The 26,877-nt window shown below is 53.4% G+C and overlaps 2 protein-coding genes across 2 annotated transcripts in view; one reads left to right on the forward strand and one right to left on the reverse strand.

Moving 5' to 3' along the window:
* The first annotated feature begins 1,335 nt into the window (after window positions 1–1,335).
* Window positions 1,336–17,538, forward strand: FCSK (fucose kinase). The gene is made up of 24 exons (XM_070398910.1): window positions 1,336–1,643; window positions 5,571–5,675; window positions 5,998–6,149; window positions 6,267–6,317; window positions 7,080–7,205; window positions 7,509–7,581; window positions 7,925–8,022; window positions 8,383–8,463; window positions 9,009–9,128; window positions 9,299–9,470; window positions 9,893–10,005; window positions 10,547–10,648; window positions 10,768–10,938; window positions 11,370–11,434; window positions 11,839–12,209; window positions 12,840–13,050; window positions 13,199–13,365; window positions 13,454–13,675; window positions 14,031–14,174; window positions 14,334–14,453; window positions 15,530–15,717; window positions 15,804–15,903; window positions 16,402–16,625; window positions 16,803–17,538. The coding sequence occupies exons 2-24, from the start codon at window positions 5,594–5,596 to the stop codon at window positions 16,887–16,889; spliced, it is 3,240 nt and encodes a 1,079-aa protein (XP_070255011.1). The 5' UTR covers window positions 1,336–1,643; window positions 5,571–5,593; the 3' UTR covers window positions 16,890–17,538.
* Window positions 17,539–17,831: 293 nt separating this feature from the next.
* COG4 (component of oligomeric golgi complex 4) overlaps window positions 17,832–26,877 on the reverse strand; it is a 28,230-nt gene continuing 19,184 nt past the window's right edge. The window contains exons 13-19 of the mRNA XM_070398911.1: window positions 24,290–24,352; window positions 21,910–22,026; window positions 19,918–20,010; window positions 19,088–19,171; window positions 18,790–18,891; window positions 18,556–18,684; window positions 17,832–18,364 (exon numbers count right to left, since the gene is read on the reverse strand). Of these exons, the coding sequence (XP_070255012.1) occupies window positions 18,230–18,364; window positions 18,556–18,684; window positions 18,790–18,891; window positions 19,088–19,171; window positions 19,918–20,010; window positions 21,910–22,026; window positions 24,290–24,352 (723 nt within the window). The 3' untranslated portion in view covers window positions 17,832–18,229. The remainder of the gene's footprint in view (window positions 18,365–18,555; window positions 18,685–18,789; window positions 18,892–19,087; window positions 19,172–19,917; window positions 20,011–21,909; window positions 22,027–24,289; window positions 24,353–26,877) is intronic.

Genomic DNA, 26,877 nt, shown 5'->3' on the forward strand with positions numbered 1-26,877 from the left:
GCAGCCGTTCAAGCTCAGGCAACATCTAGGCTTCACCCTTCCCCCGCCCTGCTCCAGGATTTTTTTTTCCTTCTCGGGAGAAAAGCAAGTCCCGGCCAGAAGGTTAAACAAACAAACCCAAACCTGAAAGCGCGAGTCCCAGAAAAGGAGCCTATGTCTTTAAGACGCATTGGTTCCTCTGGGAGTTGTAGTTTTGTTGGCCCACGGAGCCACCTTCTCTCCTCACCTTCTTTCTGGATCTGATCTCTGACTGTCCTTTTGGAAAGTGCTTGCCCTGCGATAGGTGGGAGCTGTTTTTTTTGTTTGTTTTTTTTTTGTTTTTTTGAGAGGACAAGCCCGGGCCGGCGGAGAGGTGAAACTACATTTCCCAGGGTGCGCCGCGAAGGGACGCGCAGCCCCTCATAAAAGCCGGCTGAGCCCAGCACCAGGCGGAGGCAGGTACGTGGGTCCACGCGTTTCCGCTTCGCGCACCTCACTCCCCACTCGCCAATTCTTGGCCTCATCTCTGCGAGGCGCAGGACCGAGGCAGGGAGTCCCCGAGAGCTCCGCTGGCGCCCCTGGGCACCCCCTGGCTGTAGGGGGTGGGGGTCAGCAGGTCCTGCGTCCCTTTTGCTGGGGTCTTTCAATGGGGGTTCCGAGACTTGGGAACGCTGGGAACGGGGAGGAGAGGCGGCTCCAGGGCCTCCTCGTCCCGGAGGCAGGTGGGGTGCTGGATGCCTTCGCTGCTGATTTTGCGTTGAGGTCGCTTTTCTGCCTCTGTGCCCCGTGGGGTCTCGTCACTATGCACAGATCTCAGTTACGCTAGTCCCTTCTTTATCCGCGGTTTTGCTTTTAGGATTTCATTTACCTGAGATCTTCCATCTGAAGACTATTAAATGCAAATTCCAGAAATAGACAATGCATGCTTTAAGTTGTTTGAAGTTCCGACTAGAGTAGACTGATGAAACCTCCCCTGGCCTGCGCCCTCCTGCCTGAGGCGTAAATCACCCCTTTCCCCCACATATCCCGGCGGTATATGCTACCGGCTGGTTAGTAACTTAGTAACTTTCTTGGTTATCAGATCCACTGTCAGGTATCGAAGTTCAAGTGACGCTTATTTGACTTGATAATGGCCCCATAGTGCAAGAGTAGTGGTGCTGGCGATTCAGACATGCCCGAATAGCCGTAAAGTGCTTCCTTTATGCGAGAAGGTGAGAGTTCTCGACTTAATAAGGAAAGAGAAAAAATTCGTATGCTGAGGTTGCTAAGATCTATGGTAAGAATGAATCTTCTAGCTGTGAAATTGTGAAGAAGGAAAAAGAGATCCGTGCTAGCTTTGAGGTCACTTGAAATTGCCAAAGTTACACAGCCGCCGTAAGGGATAAGTGCTTGGTTAAGATGAAAAAGGCATTAAATTTGTGGGTAGAAGACAGGAACAGAAAATGTGTTCTGATGGATGGCAACATGTTGTGCCCGAAAGCAGTGTACAAAGACTTCAGCAAAGGGTCCCCTGAAAAGAGTGACACCACGCCATTTTTACAGCAAGTGATATAAAAATTACAGGAGAGGCCGTGTGCGCTGCGAAGAAGCTGCTGCCACTTTTCCAGCAGAGTTGCACCAGTTGATTAAGGAGAAAGGATACCACCCAAAGCAAGTTTTCATAGGTAGGTATGTATGCATAGGAAAAACATAGCATGTATAGGGTTCATACTGTCCTTGGTTTCAGGCATCCCCTGGGGGTCTTGGAATGTATTCCCCGTGGATCAGGGGAGACTACTTTGCTTGCCTTTTGTGTAATTTTATTCCCTATCAGTTTCCACTTTTTTTTTTTCTTACCAGAAGGCAAATCAGATTCCTCCATGTGCCTGTTTTTCCCTTGAAAGCTCTAAAATGCAAGGTCCCTGCCCTACCTTTCTTCAAACAGCATATGAAAAAGTCTTAATATTTTCTGTCCCTGATTCTCCTTCCCTCCCCCAATTTAGTAAGTAGTATTTCAACTAAAAAAGTGGGCAGAATATTGAAATAGAAGGCTATTTTCTAAGTTTTCTGTACGGATGTCAGGTATGACTGAGGGCAGAGGCCCCAGGAGAGAGATGTCTTGTTCCTATAGGGTGGTTAAGAACATGGACCTTAGACTTGGAAACACCTGTTCGGCCTGTACCAGCTGTATGGCCTTGGGCAGGCTATTTCACCTCTTTAAGCTACAGTTTCCTTACCTCTACCATGAGTGCGGTAAGATCCAATTCTTAGGGAGGACTGCAGAGTAGGTCATATGAGCTGATACTACAATGCCTTTGGCATGGTGCCTGAAAAAAGCAGCCCCTAAGTATTAGCTACAAGTATCAGTCCACCTTTTGTGTTACCATAAAATACCCTTTTGGCTGATCTGGCGAGGCATGCTCCTCAGCCTTGCTTGATTTCCCTAGGCCTTGCCTGATGATTATTATTTTTTAAAATATATTTTTACTGATTTCAGAGAGGAAGGGAGAGGGAGAGAGAGATAGAAACATTGATGATGAGAATCATTGATCGGTTGCCTCCTGCATGCCTCCTACTGGGGATCGAGCCCACACCTGGGCATGTGCTCTTGACCGTAGTCGACCCCAGGACCCTTCAGTCCTCAGGCCGACGCTCTATCCACTGAGCCAAATCGGCTAGGGCTTCCCTGATTATTTTTCTTCTTCAGGATCATCTTTGATTCAGAGAATATTTCAGAGCCTTCTTTCCTACCAGCTCCAGGGCCAAGTTAAACACTCCTGCTTCCTTTTCCTGCTGGAGAGAACTACCATGCATTGAGCTCCTGCTATGTGTCTCATATTTTACATTTTATTTAATGCTGGTAACTGTCCTAGGAGGTTGGTATTGTTGGCCTTAGTTTTCAGATTAGGAAATTGAGGCTCAGAGTCCGAGATGGGGAGGGAGCCCTGGGGGCTGATTCCCAGCCCAGAGCTGTTCCTCTGTCCCAGTCTCTAGTTGGATGCAGTCCAGATAGGGCTGCCCTCCCCGCTCTGGCCACGACCTGTCATCTGCCTGTGTCTCCTAGTCACGGTGCTGAGGCCAAGACTGAGCTCAGACTTTTGGACTGTCCTGGGGGCATTTCTTCTTGCTCTCTTTTGTCACCTTTGCTTGGGACCAAACATCGTTAGTACCATGACTTAAATAAGAATCAGAGAGAGGCAGGTCCCAGTCATGGTGGTAGCATCTATTAGCATCTGGAGAATGGACAGAACACTTACCCTGCAGGGATGTAGTGGGAAAGAGAAATCATCTTGTCTTAACTCTGGGTCAGAGTGGGGGAGCCCACTCCTCATGGCTGTGATCATGAACATCCTCCCCGTTTCACTGCAACCTGAATGGAGCACTTTATATATATTTACTCCTTTTGTTCTTTTTCTTCAATCCTACACAGCAGGTTCAGTGTAGTGGTTAAGAGAATGGGCTTTGGAGCAAAAGTGTCTGAGTTCAGATTTTTATTTATTAACTAAATTGATTGGGGTAACATTGGTCAATATGAACATAAAGGTTGTTCTGTGCTGAGGGTTTCTGTGTTACAATATCTGTGCATTGCACCGTGTGCCCACCATCCAAAGTCAGATCATCTGTCGCTACGGAGTTCAGATTTGACTCTGCCACTTGCTAGCTGTGTGACCTTGGACATGTGACCCAGTCTCTCTGTGCCTCAGTTTCCTCATCTATTTTTTTAGGATAAAGATGGTACTTTCCACACATTAAGTGAGAGGTTCATACAGTGATTTTTTTCCTTTGAAGGTGCCAAGAAGGAGATGATATTATACTCTCCATGTTGGTTCAGGTTCTTGGAGAAGCCGAGACCAAGATGGGGTTAGATTTATTGGGGGAGGGAAAATGAGGAGGGAACTTGGAGGAAGCAGGGGAGTGATGGGCGGGAACAGTCTCAGACTGTGGTGAGGTTCTAAGAGTTTCTGGTAGGTGGGTGGGCAGTCCTGGAGCCAAGACTGCCTGTCAGAGGAACCCTAAATTGCTGGGAGGGGTCTGTCTTCCTGGCCCTGCTGCTGAGTCATTAGTTGGGAGCCGCTGGGAAGCATGGCCTCTATGGGAACAAGCTGGGGGACATTGGTCAGTGACACTCCTGCTTCAGGAGGCTGGAGGGGGTAGGGGTGCCAAAGATCACACAGTAAGTTGGTGGTCAAGCTGGAATCTCTCGCCACCCATTTACTGGGAAGGCCATCTGGGCATCCCTAGGAATGCCTTGGCCCTCAGGAACCTGGCCAAGATCTCAGCTCAGATTTCCCCTCTGGATTTCCCTGCTGGGCTGAGCAGGGAACAGAGCACTTTCTGTTAGTGGTTGAGGCTTTCCCTGCCAGCTTGTGGGAGTGCAGGTGTTGCTAAGTGGTGGGTCTGTCCCCCGGTGGCAGAGGAGTCGGGCCTAAGAAGAAACCTGCTGAGGTTCAGGTTTCCTGCTGGCTCTGGCTGGGGCGTGGGCTGGCCATGAGTTCCTTGTGCCCCTGGGAAGGCATGCAGCTAGCGCCACCATCGCTCTGGCACTGAGCTTTGGGGGTTGGAGGGAAGAGGTGGGGGTGGGCTGCTTCGCAGGACAGCAGTTGGGACTCTGCCAGAGGCCGATGCCAGGGCACTCCTGGGGACCTGTCTGCAGAGGTCTTGGGGAGGCCAGGGGCCCTGGAGTCAGATTGGTTTCCCGTCTGGTAGGAGAGAAATGTTGGGGGAGATAGGAAGGGGTGAAGCCATAGCTTTGGCCTCATCTTCCCCTCACTTGCTCAGAGTGCCCGAAAGAAGATGGTGGCAGGTGGGGTGGCAGCCTCTTTCAGGCGTGGAGCCTCTGGGAGGGGAGATCCCCCCTGAAGTCCCTAGTAGTGGGCACTGTTGGCACCCTGCCTAGATTCCTTGAACAGGCTGGTGCACTCCTCCCACAACTGTCCCCTTCTCCAGGGAATTCCCTTCAGCCTCAGGAGCCTGGGAGGTTAGGCCTTCCCTCCTCCCAGATCACAGCCAATGACTGAATGCTGAGGGGCCAGTGGTGCAGAAAGGGTAGGCTCTTGTTTTAAGGTGGGACCCCCTGTCTCCCCCACCCTGCTCCCCTCACTTCCTCCCCTGAGGAGATCACTTCCTCCCCTGAGGAGATCACGTGCACCCAGAATGAGAACGTCAAAGACACACTGATCACATGACCCAGCAATCCCACACCGAGGAATCCACCTGGAGAGATGAGGTCTTAGGTTGCTACTAAATTCTCACATGAATGTTTATAGCAGCTCTAATCATGGCTGTCAAAACCTGGAAACAGCCCAGATGTCCTTCAGTGAGTGGATGGAGAAACAGACTGTGGAAGGTCCGTGCGAAGAAAGAACTACAGTGCTGATATGCACAGCCAGCTTGGATGAATCTCAGAGGCATTGTGCTGAGTGAAAGAAGCCAGTCTCAAAAGATTACATTCCAACTCTAGCTGTAGAGAACTGATTGATGATTGTCAAGTGTGACCGTAGTGGTGACCACAAAAATCTATGCAAGTGTTAAAATCCATAAAACAATACAAAAATCAATCTTAGGGTATGACAACATAAAATAATCCACGCACACCCCTATTTCTGCCTCAGGAAGCCCCTCAACTTTGGCTAGAATGGAGCAGCCCAAGGGGGTTAATTGGACGGTTATCATCCTGACATGCCAGTACAAGGACAGCGTCGAGGTCTTCCAGAAAGGTAGGGGACCCTCCCTCCCGACTCTGCCCTAATGTAGGAACCCCTCCCCACACCTCTATACCTCCTATATCAAATCCAGAGTCTGCTTCTTCCTAGCCATGTGACCTTTGACATACCGTGTCACTTCACTGAGACTCGGTTTTCTCATCTGTAAAATGGGGATAATTGTACCTCCCTCACAGAGTTGGGCAAAGAGCTAATGCACTACTACATGCAAAGCTACTGAGTCAAAGATGAAATAATTATCAGTAGGTTTGCTTTAGTTGCTTGGGACCAGGGCTGGGAGGCTGGGGAGCAGGTCCCAGCTGTGTTCTGACCACAGAGCTGGAAGTGCGGCAGAAACGAGAGCAGATCCCCGCCGGGACTCTGTTACTGGCTGTGGAGGATCCTGAGACGCGTGTGGGCAGCGGAGGAGCCACCCTCAATGCCCTGCTGGTGGCTGCTGAACACCTGAGTGCCCGGGCAGGCTTCACTGTGAGTGCTCACGTCGTTCCTGTCGTACCTCAGTGGCCTCTCCCCAGACAAGAAGGTGCCATCCTTGGTGCCTTCTGCCCAGGCCGCTTGTCTACAGGGCTCTTCCATTCTTGGCAGGTGGTCACCTCTGATGTCCTACAGTCGGCCTGGATCCTCATCCTGCACATGGTTAGTAAGATGCTGGGCGGGGCGCCATGCAGAAGGCTGGACCCATCGATCCTCAGGGTTGGATAGGGGTGTGTTTGCAAGGTGTTTTTTGTGCAAATCCAGAAGAACTGGAGTCATAATTGATCCAAGTATCCAAAAAATAGGCAACTGGCTAAATAGAAATAGCATTATCTTTCTGCGAGGATATTAGAAAGGGATGAATAAGTCCATCTAATTCTGTGCATTGAAAGAGACTTCCCAGCTCCGTGACCTTGGGCAAGGCGCTGGACCCTTTCTAGGCCTCAGTTTCCGCATCTGTAAAATCAGGACGGCGATGGTCCCTGCTTTGTGTGGAGATGCTGAGATGATCCATGCAATGCTCAAAGCAGGACCTGGCTTATATAGTTCCCCATGTTACGTCCCCAGTTTTACCTGTGTGTGTGTGTGTGTGTGTGTGTGTGTGTGTGTGAAAATGTGAGTGTGTGTGTTAAGTTCTGTTGTTTCTACCTTTTCAGAATCTCACTTTTGTAAAAAATAAAAAATTAAAAGAATATATGCATATAATTCTGAAAGGGTATACCTCAAAATGAGAGGAATGGTTATTATTCCTGAGAGATTTTCTTCTTGCATATCTGAATTTTCTAACTTTTTACTAGAATCATGTAACTGGGAAAGTTACACAAGAAAACACTCTAGCTTGATGACTTTACACCTTTGCACAGCCCGGGGGTGTGCCCAGGCTCCCTGCCCCAAGGGCTCTTTCCCCTGCCCCTTCCCTGCTAGGGTCGAGACTTCCCCTTTGATGACTGTGGCCGGGCCTTCACCTGCCTCCCCGTGGAGAATCCCCAGGCCCCCGTGGAGGCTCTGGTCTACAACCTGGATCGCTTGCTGGACATCATGACCTATCAGGTGAGGCCAGAGGTGCCTTAGGGCCTCGCTCCTCTCTCATTGCACCACCAGCTGCAGCCTGTCCTGGCTCAGACGGGATGCCAGGAAGAATGGTTTTGGCGGCGCCTAGAGTTAGAGCTTTAGGAAATGAGTGTTGGCAAAACTGGAGGGAGGTGTGGTCCCAGGAGGTGGGCAGGAGGGTCAAGGAAGGCCCCTGTTACCTCAGATTCTCCCTAGAGCAGGGGGACAGGCTCGACACTGGGCTGTGTGGGAGCAGAGGAGGGGCTGGGCCAGGCCACCCACCATCTGCACTCTCTCCCGCAGCTGGGCCCAGGCTCCCCACCAGGTGTGTGGGTCTGCAGCACCGACATGCTGCTGTCTGTTCCTCCCAACCCAGGTGAGCCTGCGAAGGCTGGGGAGCTCCTCCTTTGCTGTAGCCAGAGGGGGGCTGTGCCTGTCCTCGCTCACCCGTTCTGGGCCTGGCCCACTGCCCTATTCAGAAGGGAAGCTGTAGAAGGGAGACACCAGCCCTGCCCCTCCTGCCCCCCAGGGCTGCGGTGGAACTTTGGGAGGGGAGGCATCGTCATTCCCCCAGAGGAACGTCCATTTGGCTCGGGAACCATATTTCCCTTTCAGAGGTGCCCAGACGCCCCTGCCCTGAGCTCTTCTCTTTACCTGGTTGGGGCCTCCCTGCCTTGGGTTGGGGCCCCCGGGGAGGCTCCTGACTTCTCTACCCATAGGGATCAGCTGGGGCGGCTTCCGGGGAGCCAGAGTGATTGCCTTTCCAGGAACCACAGCCTACGCCCGGAACCATGGTGTCTACCTCACTGACTCCCAGGTAGTGCCCCTGGGGCAGTGGCACGGGCCCCTGAGCTGGGCTGGGATGGCCTCGTGGTCCTGTGCTCTGGGCGGCCTCTTGCTCTGGACTTTCTAGTACAGTCTGGCTTCGGAGGAGTTTCCTCTGTGGCAACAGCTCTCATGCTCACTTAGTCTTTGGCCAAACTTGCATTGCACGTGGACCCTGTGGCAGGCTCTGTGCTGGGGCTGGGAAGACACCAAAGCCCCTCTCCTGTCGGGCGGGACAGTGCTACCGGGAGCATGCTGGCACCTGTCGGACATGCACCTGGGTTTTCACTGTGTCCCTGTTCCTGATCGGCCTCGGCCCCCTTCCCTAACTCTGTTTTCTCCCCCGACACAGGGCTTCGTTTTAGACATTTACTACCAGGGCAGCGAGGCGGACATACAGCGGTGCGCCAGGCCTGATGGACGGGTGCCACTGGTATGGCTGCCACCCAGGTTGGGGGGCTTTGGGGACCCCGTGGAAAAGGGCGGGATTGCCTTCCTGCTCGGGGAAGAGCTCCACTCCTTCTAGAAGATTCCCGGGCAGGGTAGAACCAGAATCTGTGGTGGAGGAGCAGGCGGAGCCAGAATCTGAGGAAAGGGTCTTGCCCTGAACGGGAAAGGCTAGAACAAGAACACGAGAAAGTTCAGGAATGCGTTGGGAGGAAGTCTGGAAGCCGACTTGGGGGATCCTTCTAGAATGCAGGGTGAGGATATGAGTGGTGGGTAAGGGTCTGGGACCAGACCAGGGGATGATAGAGAACTAGGTTTGGGAGGAGGCCTGGAAACTGAGGGGGGTCCCAGAAGGTGCCTGTTCAGGGGACCCCCCTCCAGTAAGCCTGGGTGCAGGAGGGGTCCCGAAGATGAAAGACTCTGCCTGGCATAGCAGCCAGCCTTTCGGTCCATCTTTATGTGTCTTCCCCCAACTCAGGCCCAAGCCTGACCCTGGGTCCCCCCACCTGACCCTCATGGGGGCTCCTCCAGGTCTCCGGAGTCGCCTTTTTCTCCGTGGAGACTGCTGAGCACCTCCTGGCCACTCACGTGAGCCCCCCGCTGGATGCCTGCACCTACATGGGTTTGGACTCCGGAGCCCGGCCTGTCCAGGTGACTGAGGGTGGGGGCTGGGGGCCCTGGCCTGGGGGCAAGGCCCCGACACTGGCTCTGTGACCTCAGGCTCGCCCCTTCCCCTCTCAGGGTCCGTGTCTCTGGGGATGGGGCTGCCCCAGTTTGGCCTAGGAGCCCCCCAATAGCTGTGCTTCCTATCCTCGTCCCAGCTGTCTCTGTTTTTCGACATCCTGCTGTGCATGGCCCGGAATGTGAGCAGAGAGGACTTCCTGGCGGGGCGGCCTCCGGAAACGGGGCAAAGCGACGCAGACGTCGAGGGTTATCTTCAGGTGGCGCGGGCCAAGCTGTGGAGGGAGCTTCGTGATCAGCCCCTCACCATGGGTGGGTGCTGCCTCTCGGCTCTCTGGGTCGGGAGGCCACCAGAGTGAGGACCCCCTACCCAGAGCTACAAGGCTGCCTCCTGCCTGGTCCCTGGGCTCCCGGACCAGGCAGGTCTAGTGCATGTATCAGCCAATTGTCCTCTCCCAACCCAGAGGCCTAACACCCCCACCTCCCCCCACCCCCAATAACTCTTCCTTTTGTCTCATTCCTGGGCTCCAGGCCCAGTCTTCCCACTTTCTAGCTGTGTGACTTTGGGCAGGTGACTGAGCCTCTCTCGATTTTAGCTTCCCCATCAGCACAAGGGGCTCGTTGCTAGGCCTGCCCTCCAGGGCCCGATGAAGATGTGTCTGCCGGCTGGAGGCCTGGCTGGGCTCAGAGCAGCAGCAGGCATAGGGGTGGGGTCACGGCTTGTATCTTTACAGCATATGTCCCCGACGGCAGCTACAGCTACATGACCAACTCGGCCAGTGAGTTCCTGCTCAGCCTCACGATTCCCGGGACTCCTGGGGCCCAGGTCGTGCACTCCCAGGTGGAGGTAAGACCAGCAGCGGTGCCTGAGGACAGGTGGGATAGGGGATCCTAGAAAGGGAAGGGACAGCCCAGGCTTGGAGCAGACTACCACGAATATAGATGTCATCGTCCCCATTTGGCACGAGGCAGCGGCGGCCCAGACAGGTTAAGTAACTTGCCTCAGGCCACAGAGCCAGGAAGTGGTCAAGGCAGGATTCTACGTCCAGGTCTGCCTGGTGGAGACGCTAGAGAAGACCCCACCCCTTTCTTTGGGGTCTGCTTGGGGAGGTGATGGGCCTGGGTCAGTGCCATGGTGCTGAGGAAGGGGACAGACAGATTTCCGCGGTTGCCCTCAGCGTGGTGGGGGTACCTGGGCTGGTGGGAGAGGTGTTCTGGGGAAGCTGCCATCCGGTGGGAGCTCTGTTACTGAGTCCAGACTTCTCTGGAGGCCTGTGCAGGAGAGCTGGCCCCTGGGAGCAGCATGAACTGGTGGGATGAGAGTCGGCCTGAAGCCGGGGCCAGGGCAGGTGTAGAGGGCACTCACGACCTTCTCCCTGGCTGCTCAGGAGCTGCAGCTGCTGGGGGCTGGGAGCTCTGTGGTCAACTGCCTGCTGGAGGGCGCCGTCCAGCTGGGTCCTGGGAGTGTCCTGCAGCACTGCCATCTCCAGGTGAGGCCCGAGAGCAGGGGCAGGGGGCAGGCCAGGCTGTGGGGGCCAGGCCCTGTGTGTGTTGGGGGGTGCCTGGAGCGGCACTGCCCCCTCAGGATGCCCGCCCTCTCCCTTGCCAGGGCCCCATTCACATCGGCACTGGTTGCTTTGTGAGTGGCCTGGACGCGGCCCAGTCCGAGGCGCTACACGGCTTGGGGCTGCACGACCTTGTCCTGCAGGGGCACCACGTGCGGCTGCACGGAGCCCCTGTTCGTGCCTTCACTCTCGTTGGACGTCTGGACAGCTGGGAAGTAGGTGCCCGCCCTGCGTCCCCTCACCCCCATCTTCAGGCTCTGGGGAGCCCAGGGAGCCCAGCCCAGTTTCCACTCCGCGGCAGGGCTCGCTGAGCGCTGGCCTGAGGGATAGGCTGTAGCCAGTAGAGTCTCGCCATGCCTTGATCTCCCTCCTCATCTGCTCTGCCAGGTTCAGACTGAGGTTCAGAGAGGGGGGTGACCTGCCTTGGGCTGCAGAGCCAGTTTTAATGGATTGGGCCTAGAACTGGGATTCTGCGCCAGGTTCCCGGCACCTAGGCAGGATCGCTGAGCTCCCGGGCTTGACACAGTGTTTCCGAAGTTGCTTTCATATGTGCAGGTCTCTGTCCTGTCCCCTCTGGTCTTAGTGTCCCTAACCCCTCCCTTCCTGTGGTCCCTGAAGCCCTGACTGCTTCCTCCACTTCCCCCAGAGACAGGGGACAGGAACATACCTTAACATGTCCTGGAATGAGTTCTTCCAGAAGACAGGCATTCGGTAAGATCGATGGGCTCCATGGGCCTCTGGGCCTCGGCAGCCAGGGCGGCCGCCTCTTCCAGGCTCATCTCTGCCTCAGCCCCAGAGCAGCACCTGCCCTCCCACCAGCCCACGGGGCCTGGGGTAGTTTGGGGCAGTCTGATCCTCCCCAGCACTTCCCCCTGGACAGTTCCTAATTCCTGCCTGTGCTCAGGCTTTGGGATTTTGTCCAGAGGCCTGGGAAAGGGGGCAGGGCAGTTCGTCCCCCTCCCTACATGGCCTGCTTGTGCCTCCTGGAGGAACTTGTCCCGCCGCCCCCCCCTCCCCCCCCGAGAATTAGCCCCCAGTGGACAGGCAGGCAGGCCTTGGGGAGGAAGCAGGAGCCCGGGCTTGCCTCCTGCTAATGTGCCTTCTCCCCACATCAGAAACTGGGACCTGTGGAACCCAGACACGCCCCCCACGGAGCGTTGCCTTCTCAGCGCCCGCCTCTTTCCTGTGCTCCACCCCTCGAGGGCCCTGGGGCCCAGGGACATGCTGTGGATGCTGGACCCCCAGGAGGATGGGGGTGAGGCCCTGTGGGCCTGGCGGGCCTCCTGGCGTCTGTCCTGGGAGCAGCTGCAGCCTTGTCTGGACCGGGCTGCCACGCTGGCCTCCCGCCGGGACCTGTTCTTCCGCCAGGCCCTGCAGAAGGCACGCAAGGTGCTCCAGGCCAGGCAGGACCTCAGCCTGCGCCCGCTGATCCGGGCCGCTGTCCGCGAGGGCTGCCCTGGGCTCCTGCTGGCCACGCTGGACCAGGGTGAGCTGTTGGGTCTCTGTGTGGGGGAGCCAGGCCCAGCATCACCTGCCCTACCTTCCCTCTGGGTTGGTGACAAGAGGTGGGAGACTTCAGAGCAGGGGAGACACACAGTGGAGTTTGCTTTCAGGCTCCTGGGAAGCTTCATTCTTGTCAGTAGGGAGTTTGATGAGAGGCTGAGGCCTGGGACCGAGCCTCTGGGTCCAGTGAGCAGCACAAACCCTACATGTTTTGTACTGGGTGCCAAAACGTAGGTGCCAGAGCCCCGGGGGATGTGGCAGGCTCTCCCAGGCAGCACCTCATTGATGATCCCAGCGATTGTGGAAAGTGGTCCCTATTTGAGTCATTCACCTACAGCCACACAGCTGGTTGGGGTGGTACTGCGACTGAACACAGGCAGTTTGACCCCCGAGTCTGAGTTCTTAACCGCTCTGGGCAACCTGGGTGGGGGTAGAGAGGATGAGAACTTTGCCACGCAGAGGAGTGGGGTGTGCATTCACAGGCGAGGGCACATCTTGGGCAAAGTGAAGAGGTGTGAGGTGTCAGGAATGTGTGGGGCTGTTGAACAGTCCCTTGGGGAAGAGGGCAGGGCGGGTAGGTCCCTTCCCTAACCACCGGCTTCCGGTCCCTCAGTTGCAGTGGGTGCAGGAGACCCAGGTGTGGCGGCCCGGGTGCTGGCCTGTGTGGCAGACGTCCTGGGCTGCATGGCAGAAGGCCAAGGTGGCTTACGGAGTGGGCCGGCTGCCAATCCCGAGTGGGCTCGGCCCTTCTCGTACTTGGAGTGTGGAGACCTGGCTGGGGGCGTGAAGGCACTTGCCCAGGAGCGGGACAAGTGGCTGAGCAGGTGGGTGCCAATGATGTCAGGACCCCTGGTCATACTTATAGGTGCAAACCAGAGAGAGGGGGCGCCCAAGGAAGTCGGGCCCCAAACCCAGGCAGCCTGCCCCCAGCCTGGGGCTCCATGCCGCCACCTCTCCCTTCCCTCTTGGCAGGCCAGTCCTGTTAGTGCGAGCGGCTCGCCACTACGAGGGGGCCGGGCAGATCCTGATCCGCCAGGCTGTGATGTCCGCCCAGCACTTTGTCTCCACGGAGCCTGTGGGGCTGCCGGCACCTGGGCAGTGGGTGGTGGCTGAGTGCCCAGCTCGCGTGGATTTCTCTGGTGAGTCCCTTGGAGGGGGGTGAGGGTGGCCACCCCAGAGCCGGGCAGGCAGCCCCCTGACCAGCTTGGTCTTGTTCAACTGCTGCAGGAGGCTGGAGCGACACGCCACCCCTTGCCTATGAGCTTGGTGGGGCAGTGCTGGGCCTGGCTGTGCGAGTGGATGGCCGCCGGCCCATTGGGGCCAGGGCTCGCCGCATCTGGGAGCCCGAGCTGTGGCTGGCAGTGGGGCCTCGGCGGGATGAGATGGCCATGAAGATAGTGTGCCGGAGCCTGGAGGACATGCGGGACTACGGCCAGCCCCATGCTCCAGGTCAGGGCACCCAGGACGTCTGCCGGTGGGAGCGGCACACATAGCTAGCTGGGGGCTAGGGCACAACCCTGGAGACCCCACTGGCCATGGGGGCCCGGCTTGAGGGCTACCCGCTCAGGTTGAGGAGCCCCGAGGTCTCCTTGCCCAGGTGCATGCAGCTACAGGAGGCAGAGCTGGCACATTTGCCCATGTTGGGGAGCCCAGAGATCTTTTTGGGGGCTTGGGGATGGGCTTGCACTGCTGCTGGGCTTTTGTCCCCTAGCTGAGCCCCTAGATGGGAAATAGTGGAGGTGGGTGGTATGTCTGCTTCTGCCTTTGGAGACCAAACGCCTTGCTGGGTGCTGGTCCCTCCCAGGGGCCCTGCTGAAGGCGGCCTTCATCTGTGCGGGGATCGTGCAAGTCAGGTCCAAGCTCTCGCTGAGTGAGCAGCTGCTGCGCACCTTCGGGGGCGGCTTCGAGCTGCACACCTGGTCTGAGCTGCCCCACGGCTCTGGCCTCGGTGAGTGGGCCCTGTCCTGCTGCCAACCACTCCATCCCTGCCCTCCAGCCTCGCCTTCCTTCCTCCTCACTACCTCTGCCCAACAGACCGAGGGGGTGGGGCAGGTCTGGGCTGCGCAGAGGTGTTTCATGCCCGACTGACCTCTTCCCTGCCCTGCAGGCACCAGCAGCATCCTGGCGGGCACTGCCCTGGCCGCCTTGCAGCGGGCCGCGGGCCGGAGGGTGAGCAGGGAGGCCCTGATCCACGCAGTGCTGCACCTGGAGCAGGTGCTCACCACAGGTATGGGACCGCCCCTGCTGGGAGGGAGGTCACTGGCACTTTCCTAAGTGCTTCCGGGGGCTCCCCTGGGCTTGCCGACAGCCACCTAACTGCTGTTCCTTCACATGGTTAGAGCTGCCTTATCACTCTGACCTCTGGTGATGTGCAACTTGAAACATTTCTACTTCAAAGGAGCTGATGTGTTAGGAGCACCTTTAGGTTCTGTGCTCTGCCTTTCATGTGTTAGGTACTTGTTTATTCCTCATGACTTTGTTGCCTCCAGGACTGTCCCTGAGGGTGGGGCTGGGCAGAATGGGTTTGTAGTAGGGGACGGGACCTTTACCCTGCCTTCCCAACCAACCTGCTTCTCCCTTGGGCTATGGTCATTTGTGTCCATCCTCCCCCTTCCCGCCAGCCACGTGGGGGGCACTGAGGGCCCAGAACATGGCTCTGATCACAGGCTTCTCCCTCTTCTCGCCACCATGGCCCCTTGGAATCATGCACAATGGGGAGCAGCTAGTTTGTCTGGCCCAATCCTAGGGTGCTGTGGTCACCCAGGATGTCAGGCTTCATCCCCATCGTGATTCTGGGCAGGAAACTGTCACAAAGATGTATAGATGCCGGTTATGCTACCTTTTCCGGTCCCTTTGCAGCCCACCCCCTCCTTTTGCTGTGATGACTCACATCCCATAACAGGTAGTTATCAGCAAGAGGGGCAAATAGGGAGGCCTTCCTAGTTTTCTTCTGGGACGTACCATTCAAACCCTTCATTTGGTCAATTGACAACTATTGAGTATCCACTCAGTGTTGGCCCCTGGGGGTAAAATGAACAAATACAGGGCCCTTGCTCTCAAAAATTATGTGGTCTATTGGGGAAAGACAGTAATCAATAGCCACTCAAGCTGTGTTCTGGAGTGAAATCCTTTCTCTTGCTGGGCTCATCCTGTTCCCAAGGCTGGTGACAGAAGCTGGACAGCTCACTGGGCCCAGCTGGAGTTGGGGAAGCTATCTTGCCCACTGGTTCCTGCCAGAGCCTGGGCTGGGAGAAAGAAGTTGGGCCAGACAGGCTCCAACAGTGATGGACTCTGGGTTCACAGGAGGTGGCTGGCAGGACCAAGTGGGTGGTCTAATGCCTGGTATCAAGGTGGGGCGCTCGCGGGCTCAGCTGCCACTGAAGGTGGAGGTGGAAGAGATCACTGTACCTGAGGGCTTTGTCCAGACGCTCAATGACCACCTACTCCTGGTGTACACTGGCAAGACCCGCCTGGCGCGCAATCTGCTGCAGGTGAGCCTCCGCCCCAGGAGGAAGAAGGGAGGCAGAAGGGAGGCAGGGCCCAGCCCTTCATCGCACCCCTCCCGCCCCATCTGCAGGATGTGCTGAGGAGCTGGTATGCCCGGCTGCCTGCCGTCGTACAGAATGCCCACAGCCTAGTGCGGCACACGGAGGAGTGCGCGAAAGCCTTCCACCAAGGTGAGGTGCTCCCTCCCAGGGGCAGGGCACCAGGAGTGAGGGTCTGGTCGCCCATGGGTCTAAGGCCAGGGGCCTTTTCAGGCTTGGCACAGGCCCCAGGTGTTAGGCCCCCGGGGGCGGAAGCCTACCATCTGTCCTCCCTAGGGTCTCACTTAGATGGGAGCCATATCTCAGGACAATACTTGCACCATGGGGAAGGCCTCCAGTCCTATCTACCAAGAAGCAGGTGGGGGAAGAGGCTGGGCCCTTTCACCGAGTGCCAGGGAGTCAGAGCTAAGCAGGGTTCCAGTGAGTGGCTGTATCATTTACTGGACATTGCTGGGCACCATGTCAGTTTTATGTGCATGGGTCCTCAGACAACCCTGTGAGGTGGTTTTTACTACTCCTGTTTCCTGCCCCTGGTTAAGCAGCACCTCTTGGCACTTCAGTATCGATAAATGGGCATTGACAGAATATTCTGGCTCAGGCACGCCTTTCCCTTCTCTGCCCCCACCCCAGGAAGCCTGCCTCTGCTGGGCCAGTGCCTGACCTTGTACTGGGAGCAGAAGAAGCGCATGGCTCCAGGCTGTGAGCCCCTGGCTGTGCGGCGAATGATGGATGTCCTGGCCCCCCACGTGTATGGCCAGAGCCTGGCAGGGGCAGGTGGTGGGGGCTTCCTCTATCTGTTGACCAAGGAGCCAAAGCAAAAGGAGGCTCTGGAGGCCGTGCTGGCCAAGACTGAGGTACCTGATGGTGTTGGGTATGGTAATTGGTGGGGGGGCAGGAGCCTTCACTGTGGCCCACTGGCTAAGTAGGGGCTATAGCGACATGTCCCCCTGGCCTTGCAGCCTCAGGTCAGCCTCCAGAAGGCCAGAGATTTGCACAGATCCCTCTACACACCTCTTGTCGTTTGTTCCCAGGGCCTCGGGAACTACAGCGTCCACCTGGTGGAAGTGGACACTCAGGGTCTGAGCCTGCAGCTGTTGGGGAGTGAGAACTCAACCTGATGCACCTTCCATGAGGCTTGTCCCTCCGCAAGAGGAGAAAACCTGGAGCTACAGCAGCCCCTCCCTTCAGAGCACTCAGCCTCCGACTCCCCATCTACCTCTTTATGGATCTGCTCGCAAAGGAATCTGACTTGAGTTTGGGCCCAGCCCCCTGGTGAAAGAGACATCACGCTTGGGAACAGGACTGTGACCTCTTGATTAACTGTGGCCTAGGCGTGGCCTCTGCTCCATCTGGACATAGGAAGGTCCTAAGGTCAGTGTCCTTTGTGGCCTTTACAAAGCCAGCTGGGGCCCAGACCTTCTTATTCTCCATGGAGGCCCTGGCAGGGGATGACAACCAGCCCTAGCAGAGGCTGGGTCCCTTGGTAAGGCTGACCCTGAAGAGGCCCTTTGAGGATTTCCTGTGGCCTTCCTTAGAGGCCGGGCTTTTGCCTGAATAGACTTCATGTTCAGTATCACTCCCAGGCTGACTTGATGGGGGAGTGGGGGTAGGAGTGGGGGTCCAGCCCCATGTCTGTGGAAGTGAGCCAGTGTGGTCTACAGCCAGTCCCTGCCAACTCAGGCCTTAACCTGTACCATGCACTGTGCCATGTGGCCCTAGGTTTTCAGAACTGTGACCTTCTTGGAATAAATCGAATCTGCCCTTTGAGGTTGTCCTCAGAGAGCTCCTCCGTTCCTGCCAGGAGGAATTCCCACCTCCCTGGTACTGTGGGAAACTGCCTGGGGATGATCCAACTTCTGGTGCTGAGGGCCCAAGAGGGGAATGAGGATCCAGGGTCAGGTGAGTCACCAACTATCAAGTGGGTCCTGGCAGGGGCTGTGTGCCACTCTGGCTGTGGGAGGAGGCTGAGGCTTTAGGCTTTTGCCTTCACATTTCAGTGCAACTGGTACACCTATCTTGCCCTGTAGCACCCAGCCCTCCCTGAAAACAGCACACTGGCATTTCTCCGAGGAGTCTCTTTAATCAGAGTGGACATAGTATCACACCCTCTTCTCGGAGTAAACCTAATTCTCTAGGTCCCCAGATGCACCCACATCCTTTAGGGCAGGCAGTCCGTTTGCTGCAGTGTCCAGGGGGGAGCATGACCACCTTGGAGAAGGCTGGCCTGCGTTGACTTGCCCACCAATTAGGAGCCCAGGGAGACCCGCCCCTTGGTGGGGAGAGGCTACTCCCAAAGCTCGGTCTGAGTGCGGAGTGTGGAGTGAGTCCGTGCCTTGTTTCCCTGCTGCCAATGGTGGAGGAGTCTGGGCCATCCGCGCTCTCCTCATGCCAGACAGCCTTGCTCAGCTCCTTGGCTGTGGCCACTTAGTGTGACAGGCCGGGTGGGCTCACCCTGGGGCTACAGGCGCAGCCTCTTGATGTCCTCATTGCGGAAGTCTATGCGTAGAGCCAGCACCTGGCGCACTTCAGCGGGGGTGAGGCGCCATGTCAGCGGGCCGGAGTTGGCGCCCCAGTAATCCAGAATCTCAGTCACCTGTGGGAGAACAGCCAAGTCAGCCGGGAGTGGCTATCCTGAGGAAGGCCTCGGCTCCACCAGGCTCAGAACAGTGGAGCCCAGGAAGAAGGTGCCGGGCAGGGCTGGGCTGCTGGCGTTTTGGTGGAGTGGCTGGCATCCAAATGTGGTCAGACACCTTTCCCTGGTTAGGCTGAGGGGACCCCACATACCCGCTCCAGATTGAGGATTGTAGCCATCTGGGAGAGCCGCGCAAACTTGTCTCGGATGGTCCAGGTGGTCACCGTGGTAAGGTAGGCAATGAGTGACCTCAGCTCCTTGTCAAACTGCAGACCGCCCAGCTGCAGGGGAACATAAGCCCAGTCACTATTCAAGGATGCAAATGACAGGCCCCATCTTCCTCAAAGGAGAAACAGAGCTGGGGACCCCTGCTCCCTTGACCTTACCCGGTTGAAGGTGGATTTCAGCACCACTCTCTCCAATTCGACTGCAACAAAGCTGGTCATGAGGCTGGTCAGATTGTCATAGATGACTGGAGACAGGCTGGCCTACACACAGAGGCCAGACATCAGCGGGAGCCCCCCATCCCTCTGCCTACACAGTGGAGTTTTTTGGGGGGTAGGGACAGTCACATGAGGCCATCAAGGAGTGTTTCTACAGGCTGGGACTTGGGAGGGCTTTCAGCCTGCTGATTGGGGCAGTTGTGGGTAATTCCATAAGCTGGTTGCTAGGACCTCTGCTCACCTTAAACTCTGCCATTTGCTGCTCCAGGTTAAGGATAAACTGTTGCACCCAAGGGTCGTTGGCCTCATAGTCATTGAATTCTTCCTATTGTTAGGAAGCAAGACAGGTCACTGGGGGCTTCTCCAAGAAGAACCATTTACACCCACCCACCCACTTCCACCCTTCTAACAGAAGAGGTTCTTCTTCCCTGGTAGCTTTGACTCATTCACCTTAAAACCACCTTGGACATTGCAGCAGGCAGTGACTGCTGCTACTTCTGCACCACACTTCCCACTGGCAAACGGCCCTGGCCTGTAGCCATGGCCCATACAATATGGTAAAGCTCCTGGCATTTTACTCTTGCAGGGGTGGGTGGAGAATGTCTGGCCTGCAGGCCCTATAAGGCCTGAGAAATCATTTAATCTGGTCTTGCTAAGGCATTAGGGGTGAGTTAATTAAATGCTTGACCAAATATAGCAGGCTAATTTTTAAGTGGACAATTCTGTGTGGCCCACGAATAAAGTTATAAATATCCCAATGGCCCTTGGCAGAAAGAAGATTCCCCACCTCTGTCCTATAGGAATAATATCCTTAGATTAGAAAAAGAAAAAAGAACCTCAATAAGAGGATATGTCAGGTCAAGGCAAACGCCCTTTAAATGTTTTTCTGAGCCCTTCTGACTATAGGAACAGCCTGTTTCCTGGGAGGAACCTAGGCTATGGGGGTGAGGGAAGTGGGCCTGAGAAGAGTGTGAGGACTAGACTAGTCTGTACAGTTCCACTGCCCTCCAGCTGGGGGGAGGGGAACAAGAGGGTAATCCTGAGCTTAATGGCTCCCGTGGTCAGGCTTACCTCCTCAATGTTGTGGGAAACAGAGAGAAAGGTGTTGATCCAAGGTTGCACCTGTGGCTTGATTGCTGTGTTGTTTAGCTCTGTCAGCCCTTCCTGCAAAGTACAAGTATCAGACCCAGAAGGCACCTACTCCTTTCCTTTCTCCAGCTCCATCCTCGACTGCCAGGGCATTCTTCCAGCTCTGAGACTATCTGCAGGCCTTGTTTGAAGTGTAACAGATAATGCTGATAAAAGAGGCCAGGAACACCAGTTCCTTTCCAGATCTGTGCCAATTCAGGTCCAGGCCAGAGATAAGGCCTAGAGCAGTGGTTCTCAACCTTCTGGCCCTTTAAATACAGTTCCTCATGTTGTGACCCAACCATAAAATTATTTTCGTTGCTACTTCATAACTGTAATGTTGCTACTGTTATGAATCATAATGTAAATATCTGATATGCAGGATGGTCTTAGGCGACCCCTGTGAAAGGGTCGTTTGACTGCCAAAGGGGTAGCGACCCACAGGTTGAGAACCGCTGGCCTAGAGGATGGTATGTACAACAAGCATGTCAAACTCAAAGGCTAACACGGTCCAAATAAACAAGGCTTAAGTTTATGTGGGCCGCCAAAAACAAAAGCTTCAATTTTCATAGAAATGTAGGTTTATTTCGATAGAGACATGCTGAATACAAAGGGCTGAAGTAAATGAGTAATCGTTAAAATAAAATAATAGAACATTTTAATAAAAATTTATATTTTTTCTTGAACATTAACTTACCAGACACTGAATAACTGCACAAATTAATAAGTGTAACGCAAATAAACCTATTTTTCTTGTTCTCCGCAAGCAAAATATTTCCTGTTGCACACACCAAACAAGTCAGTACAAGACTAATGATGGGGCAGTCGGCTGCTAAAATATTCGCTGCTAGTATTAGTGGAGGAAATGGTGTGCCTGCGAGTAAGGCACGTAAGTGTAATGACATGATTATAATAATCAGTCATTAGCGAACGTTGTAATTCGGTATTTTTAAAAAAATATATTTTATTGATTTTTTTACAGAGAGGAAGGGAGAGGGATAGAGAGTTAGAAACATCAATGAGAGAGAAACATCAATCAGCTGCCTCCTGCACACTCTCCACTGGGGATGTGCCCGCAACCAAGGTACGTGCCCTTGACTGGAATCAAACCTGGGACCCTTAAGTCTGCAGGCCGACGCTCTATCCACTGAGCCAAACCGGCTAGAGCTGTAATTCGGTATTAATAATTATGTATAACAGGATATTGTAAAAATCAAGTTACAAAATTGTTATTAAAATGTTTCTTACATAACGTTATAATGGCTGGGCCACACAAATATTCATTGTGGGCCACATGGGGCCCACAGGTTGCGAGTTTGACAAGCTTGGTGTACACTCTCAAAAGAAGAGATTTCTGGCCCTGGCTGGTGTGGCTCAGTTGGTTGAGTGTCGCCCTATACAAAAAGAGGTTGCCGGTTTGATTCCAGTCAGGGCACATGCCTGGGTTGCGGGCTCCATCCCCAGTAGGCCAATCGGTATTTCTTTCATTGATGTTTCTCTCCCTCTCTCTCTCTTTCTCCCTGCCCACCCTCTCTAAAATCAATAAAAAAATTTATTTTATTAAAAAAAAAAAAAAAAAAGGAGGCAACATGAGTGCCCAGTACTAGGCAGCACCTGTGACTAAGGCCAAGCAGTGGGTCTAAGTAACCATGTGGTTCCATTCCTCAGAGCACCTTTCTGAGGGCTCTTGGCACAGTGGGGCCAAGTGCAGATGCTAGAAGGCCAGAATGCTAGCTTGTCAATGTGACAGTTGCATCGCTGAAAGACCAACGGGGCCTTTAGTCTCAAGGGATTGCATACGTTCAGTGGCTTGCATGCTATTTCCTCACCCCTCCTTCCTGTTTCTTTATTCACAGAGCCCACGGTAAGGCAGTAACAATCTCCTCCAAGCAACACAGGCAGAGGATTCAGCCAGTAGCTGAACCTGGGGCTTACCTGCAAGAGATCTTTGAATTTGCTGGACACGGCGGCCAAGTCAGAAAGGCAGCTGTCAAACTTGGCCTGGGCCTGCTCCCCACCAATACCCTGGCTGAACAGCTTGGTACAGTCACTCTAGGAGAGAACACCCAGTTTTCAGGCTTCTGAGCGAGGGCCACAGGCACTGGGGAGGGCAGCAACATGCAACAGCCATTTCTCCTGCTCTAACCTCTGGGAACAGCTAAGGCCCATCCTAGGCACGAGTCCTGAGTGGGTTTCAGAAACCTACATTCTATCCTGGTGGCTAGCCACTTGGCTCCCACTTCCCCCTTTGTAATCTGGGGGTATCAGTGTTAAGGGATGTGAATAAGAAACACAAAAACCAGACATTTTTTCATACCTTTAGAGACAGACATTCCTAGGTTCAATTCCTGGCTTAGCCACCTATTAGTTGAGTGACCTTGGTCAGGTGATTTAGTTTCTGAACTTCAATTTCACTGTCTATAAAATAAGAACACAAATCCTGCTTCCTTGGTGGTTGTGAGAATTGGATGAAATGATGCACAAAGTGCTTAGCCCAATGCCTGGCACATAGTAGGCACTAAGGACATATCAGCTATTGTTATATTTCTAATTTTAAAATATTATAGTCTGGCAGCCCAAGGGAGATCATCATGAACAGAGCTAAGATTCAACTGCTTACCTTGTTCTAAGCATTTTATTTTTATTAAAGCATCTATCTTATGAAGTAGGTACTATTATTATCCCTGTTATATGGATGAGGAAACTGGGCACAGAGAAGTTATAACTAAAGCCACGCAGCAGTCAGTTGAAGAGCTGGGATTCCAGGTGGGAACTCTGGCTTCAAAGCACTTGTTCCAAATCCCCACACTACAGCCCAGGTGCACAGCACTCCACAGGGGGAGCTGCTTGAAGCTCACCATGTTTGGGTTGCAACTGCCCACATTGCTTGTAGCCTCCTTAGAAAGCCTGTGCTGCTTTGGCTACAGCAGGAGCAGCATTGTGGGAGAGTCGTAAAGGGACAGATCTAGAGGGCAGAGGCCCTGCATTCCTACAGCAGCTCCAAGCTTTACTATTAGCTCTTTAACCTCATCTGTAAGATGGACATCATGCCGCCTGACCTCATGGATTAAGGACACATGTGAAATGCAAATCCAAAGGGGGTAGGATTTATGGGAATTGCTTTTAGATTTTTGCTATCCTTTTTTCTTTCACTTGGCTAATTCTATCAGTTCAGTTCTGAATGCCTAACATTTCCTAAAGTTTTATTTCAAAATCCAACCGACCAAGTAAAAGATGAAGTCAGGAATATAAGGCGCCATGACTCAGAAACAATGACGACAGTTACCTTGTAGAATACATACAGTGTGATAGACACTCTCATCTTACCCAATTCTAAAGCCCCTTTTGGGATACATTCATCATCTAGTCCAGTTTACAGTACTACTGTCACCTCCCATCTGACTGTTCTCCCTGAGCTGCTCAGAAACCCCATCTGCTCCTGGGTCCCCTTCCCTGTGTGCTGGCCCCCAGCCTCCTCAGTCTGCCCAGCCCTGTGCATGTGGAGCCTGTGCTTCTGCAGCAGAGCTGAGTACAAGTGCACGAGGGAGAAGGACCTTGGCCTCCCTCCTTCCCCAGAGGCAGAGTTGGCCCCTTGTCCTCTGACACTTACAGTGACTGCTCCACGTTGTTATTTGTAACTATTAATACAATTTACTCTTACTGCATCCCTCTCACGTACTAGGTGCTTACATTACCTTGTTTAATTCTCACAACCACCCTGGGGGGCAGAGATCACTCTCCCTGTTTTACAAATGAGGAAACTGAGGCTCAGGGAGGGAACAGAACTTGCCTGAGGCTGCACCACGGGTCAGTGGTCAAGTGGAGATTTGAACTCAGGGGTATCTGACTTCCAGGTGCAAACAATTTTCACTATACTATGCAGCCTTCCTTTAAAAAATAGTAACAGCAACCAGCTTTGTACAAGGTTTGGTGACTCTATCTCATCTCAATCTCTCACATTTATAGAGGGCTTTATCACTTTTATAGTGTTTTCAATCATGGTTTTTGTTATGCCACCCAACAAACCCAAAGTAGGGCATCATTCAATAGATGAGAGAACTAAAGCTTTGGGAGTTAAGACACTTATCCAAGGTCACATGCTAAGTATGTGCTGGAAGATCTAATCTGAATTCTGATCTTCCAGATCTTGGGCCAGAGCTCTTCCTATGGTCACACACTAGTGAACCCCTCCCGTGCTCTGAAGGAGAAGGAGAGACTGGCTCAGTGCCGATTGCCACAGTCCCACCAGGAGTGCACAGGGCTCCCTCCCGGGGAGACTGCAGGGGCTCAAAGCAGTAGGCAATTTCCTCTGTACCTCCAGCGTCTTCTTCAGAGTAGAGATGTTTTCACTGCAGATTTCCACGTTGTTCAGAGTCACCTGGGAGATGAGGACAGAAGAATGTGACTTCCTGCTCCCTGGTGTCTGTACCCACTCCAGCGCCAGATTGGCTGACAGCTGCACTCCTGAGGCTCAGATGAGGGCTGAGGACTGTCATCAGGCAGGGCCCTCAGCTCTCAGGTTGGGCAAAATAGTGAGCCAGCTTGCTCTTTCTCCTGGTCCTGACACCAAGGCAACAAAGCCAACCTGACTTCAGAGGCAGTGACCCAAGGTTTCAGGTCTTTTTTTTCCACGTTTAGGCACACAGGCCTGGGAGATATCCTGAGGCTTCGAACCTCCAGGTCCAGGTCAGTGATGCAAAGGCTGACACTCATTAAAGTAATCCTTCCTGAGCCCTGGCACCCAGGAGGCACTTTCTCATACAAATACCCTCTAAAAACAAGTATTATCAAGCCAGCTCATAGAGAGGAACAGAACTTCTCAGAAGATGAAATGACTCACCAAGGCTAGTCAAGAATTCACTCAGCAAATATTTACCTAGCACTGGCTACCTGCCAGAAACTGTCCTAGGCACCAGGGAGAAAGCAGTTAACAAAACAGACAAAATTCACTCCCTCACAGAATTTATATTCCAGAAGGGAAGTCTGATAATAAATATATGTATTTTATAATATCAGGTAGTGATAAACTCTGTGAAGAAAAAGAAAGCATGGTAAAGAGAGAGGAACTCAGAGAGTGAGAGACCACAGAGCTAGAGCCGGGATAAGGAGCCGAGGACTCCTTTTCTCATAGTTCAGTGGAATTTTAAGAGAGGTGCAGAAATACCAATCATGTAAACCAGCATGTGACAAAGTGATGATTAAGGCACGAACTGCAATGGCCATTTTGAGGAAAGAACAAACGTTTTGGTCTGAGCTCTTCAGGGAAAGCTCCATGGCAGAGTTGTTAACTGAGCTGAATTTAAAAGGCTGGAACATAACTGACAGGAGATGACGGTGAGTACGTTTCTCCACCCCCACCAGCATCCCTGTCCAGTTCTGTATCTTCTTAACGGTACTTAGGATGACCCGATAATGTTTGCTTCTTGCCTGCCTTTCTCACTAGAATGACAGCTCCCTAAAGACAGGGATCTTGTCTGTCTTCTTTACCACTGTGTCTCTAGTAGAAAACCATGCAACGTAACTTTCCTGATGATGGAAATATTAGAAATCTGAACCATCCAGTATGGTAGCCTCTAGCCATGTGTGGCTATTGAGCACTAGAAATGTGGCTAGTGCAACTCAGGAAATGGATTTTAAAATTTAAATTCACAAGAAAAAGCAAAAAAAAAAAAAAAAAAGAAAAGAAAATTCATTTTATTTATTTTTTTCATCACCATTTATCCCCCTGTACGCTTAAAATTTATATTTAAATACCCACATGTGGTTAAGAGCTACCATATTGAGCAATGCAGCTCTAGAACCGAAGACAGTGCCTGAAGTTTCTCAATAAATATTTGTTGAATGAGTGAATGGAGAGGAAATAACATAAGCAAATGCAGAGTGGCAGAAAACTCCAAAAGATATTTAGGGATCAGCAGAGTCAGTGCACAGACAAGTGCAGGAAAATGGTAAGAGGTGGGTAAGTCAGACTGGCACTTGGGTGCTCTGCTGTCCTGTGGACAATGGGGTGACACTGAGGATTATTTGAAGCTATTGTGAATGGCACATGAGCACAGCTGTGGGCTGGGAATACTAACCTAGAGGCTGTGTGGGGCAGAGATTAAAATTTGAGAGGATCACACAGCCTTTGAACTGGTGTGCTGGTGGCATGACCAGGAAGGCAAAGGTGATGTAGAGAGGAACCAGTTTTCAAGAGATAAGTCGGGAGCTCCAGGATTTCAAGGTAGAAGACTCCCAGAGCCTCAGGAGGCCACCCTCTTGTCTCCTGAGAATGCTCCCCTCATCAGTGTCCTGCAGCCAGTACTGAAAGGTCATGCTGCTGACAGTGCTGAGGCTGCTTCCACTGTGATGGACAACACGGAAGGCTTTACATTAGCATGCCACACGCAAGGCTGCTAACATCACCAGTTCCAGGGAATTCACTGTTATGACCGCTCAAGGATTAAGACAACATAAATGTTTCTAAGACATTTAAGGGCACCAAGAATAATCTGTCATGAGGGGAAAATGGATTTGGGTTCAAATGGTATTGATTTTAAAATTTCCTTGTACCGACAGCCCTTGTAAGCAAGGACTCACTGGGCTTATCCCAGCTCATGGTGAATGATCTGTCAGCACCGTTGGGGATTTCATCTTGACAACCAAATGAATCAAGGTGACATAAGAAATAGGCCCTGCGGTGGGAATGGTGACATTTTAAGTACCTGTTGTCAGAAAAACTAGAATCCTATTACCAAGCATTCAGAATCACTTCTTTTTTTTAAACTTATTGATTTTTTTTTGAGAGAGAGAAAGGGAGGGAGGGAAGGAGAGAGGGAGAGGGGGAGAAAGAGAGAGAGGGAGAAACATTGATTTGTTGTCCCACTTATTTATGCATTGATTGACTGATTTTTGTATCGGGAA

The sequence above is a fragment of the Myotis yumanensis genome, unplaced genomic scaffold (assembly GCF_028538775.1).
Source record: "Myotis yumanensis isolate MYYU_CA2020_CCGP unplaced genomic scaffold, mMyoYum1.0.hap1 SCAF_18, whole genome shotgun sequence".
Lineage (NCBI taxonomy): Eukaryota > Metazoa > Chordata > Mammalia > Chiroptera > Vespertilionidae > Myotis > Myotis yumanensis.

Excerpts from the sequence above, each read along its gene's own strand:
- FCSK (XM_070398910.1), top strand. The coding sequence starts at position 5,594 with ATGGAGCAGCCCAAGGGGGTTAATTGGACGGTTATCATCCTGACATGC. Across the intron at positions 6,150-6,266 it reads GTGCCCGGGCAGGCTTCACT|GTGGTCACCTCTGATGTCCT; the intron begins GTGAGTGCTCAC and ends CATTCTTGGCAG. Across the intron at positions 12,210-12,839 it reads GCTGGCCACGCTGGACCAGG|TTGCAGTGGGTGCAGGAGAC; the intron begins GTGAGCTGTTGG and ends CCGGTCCCTCAG.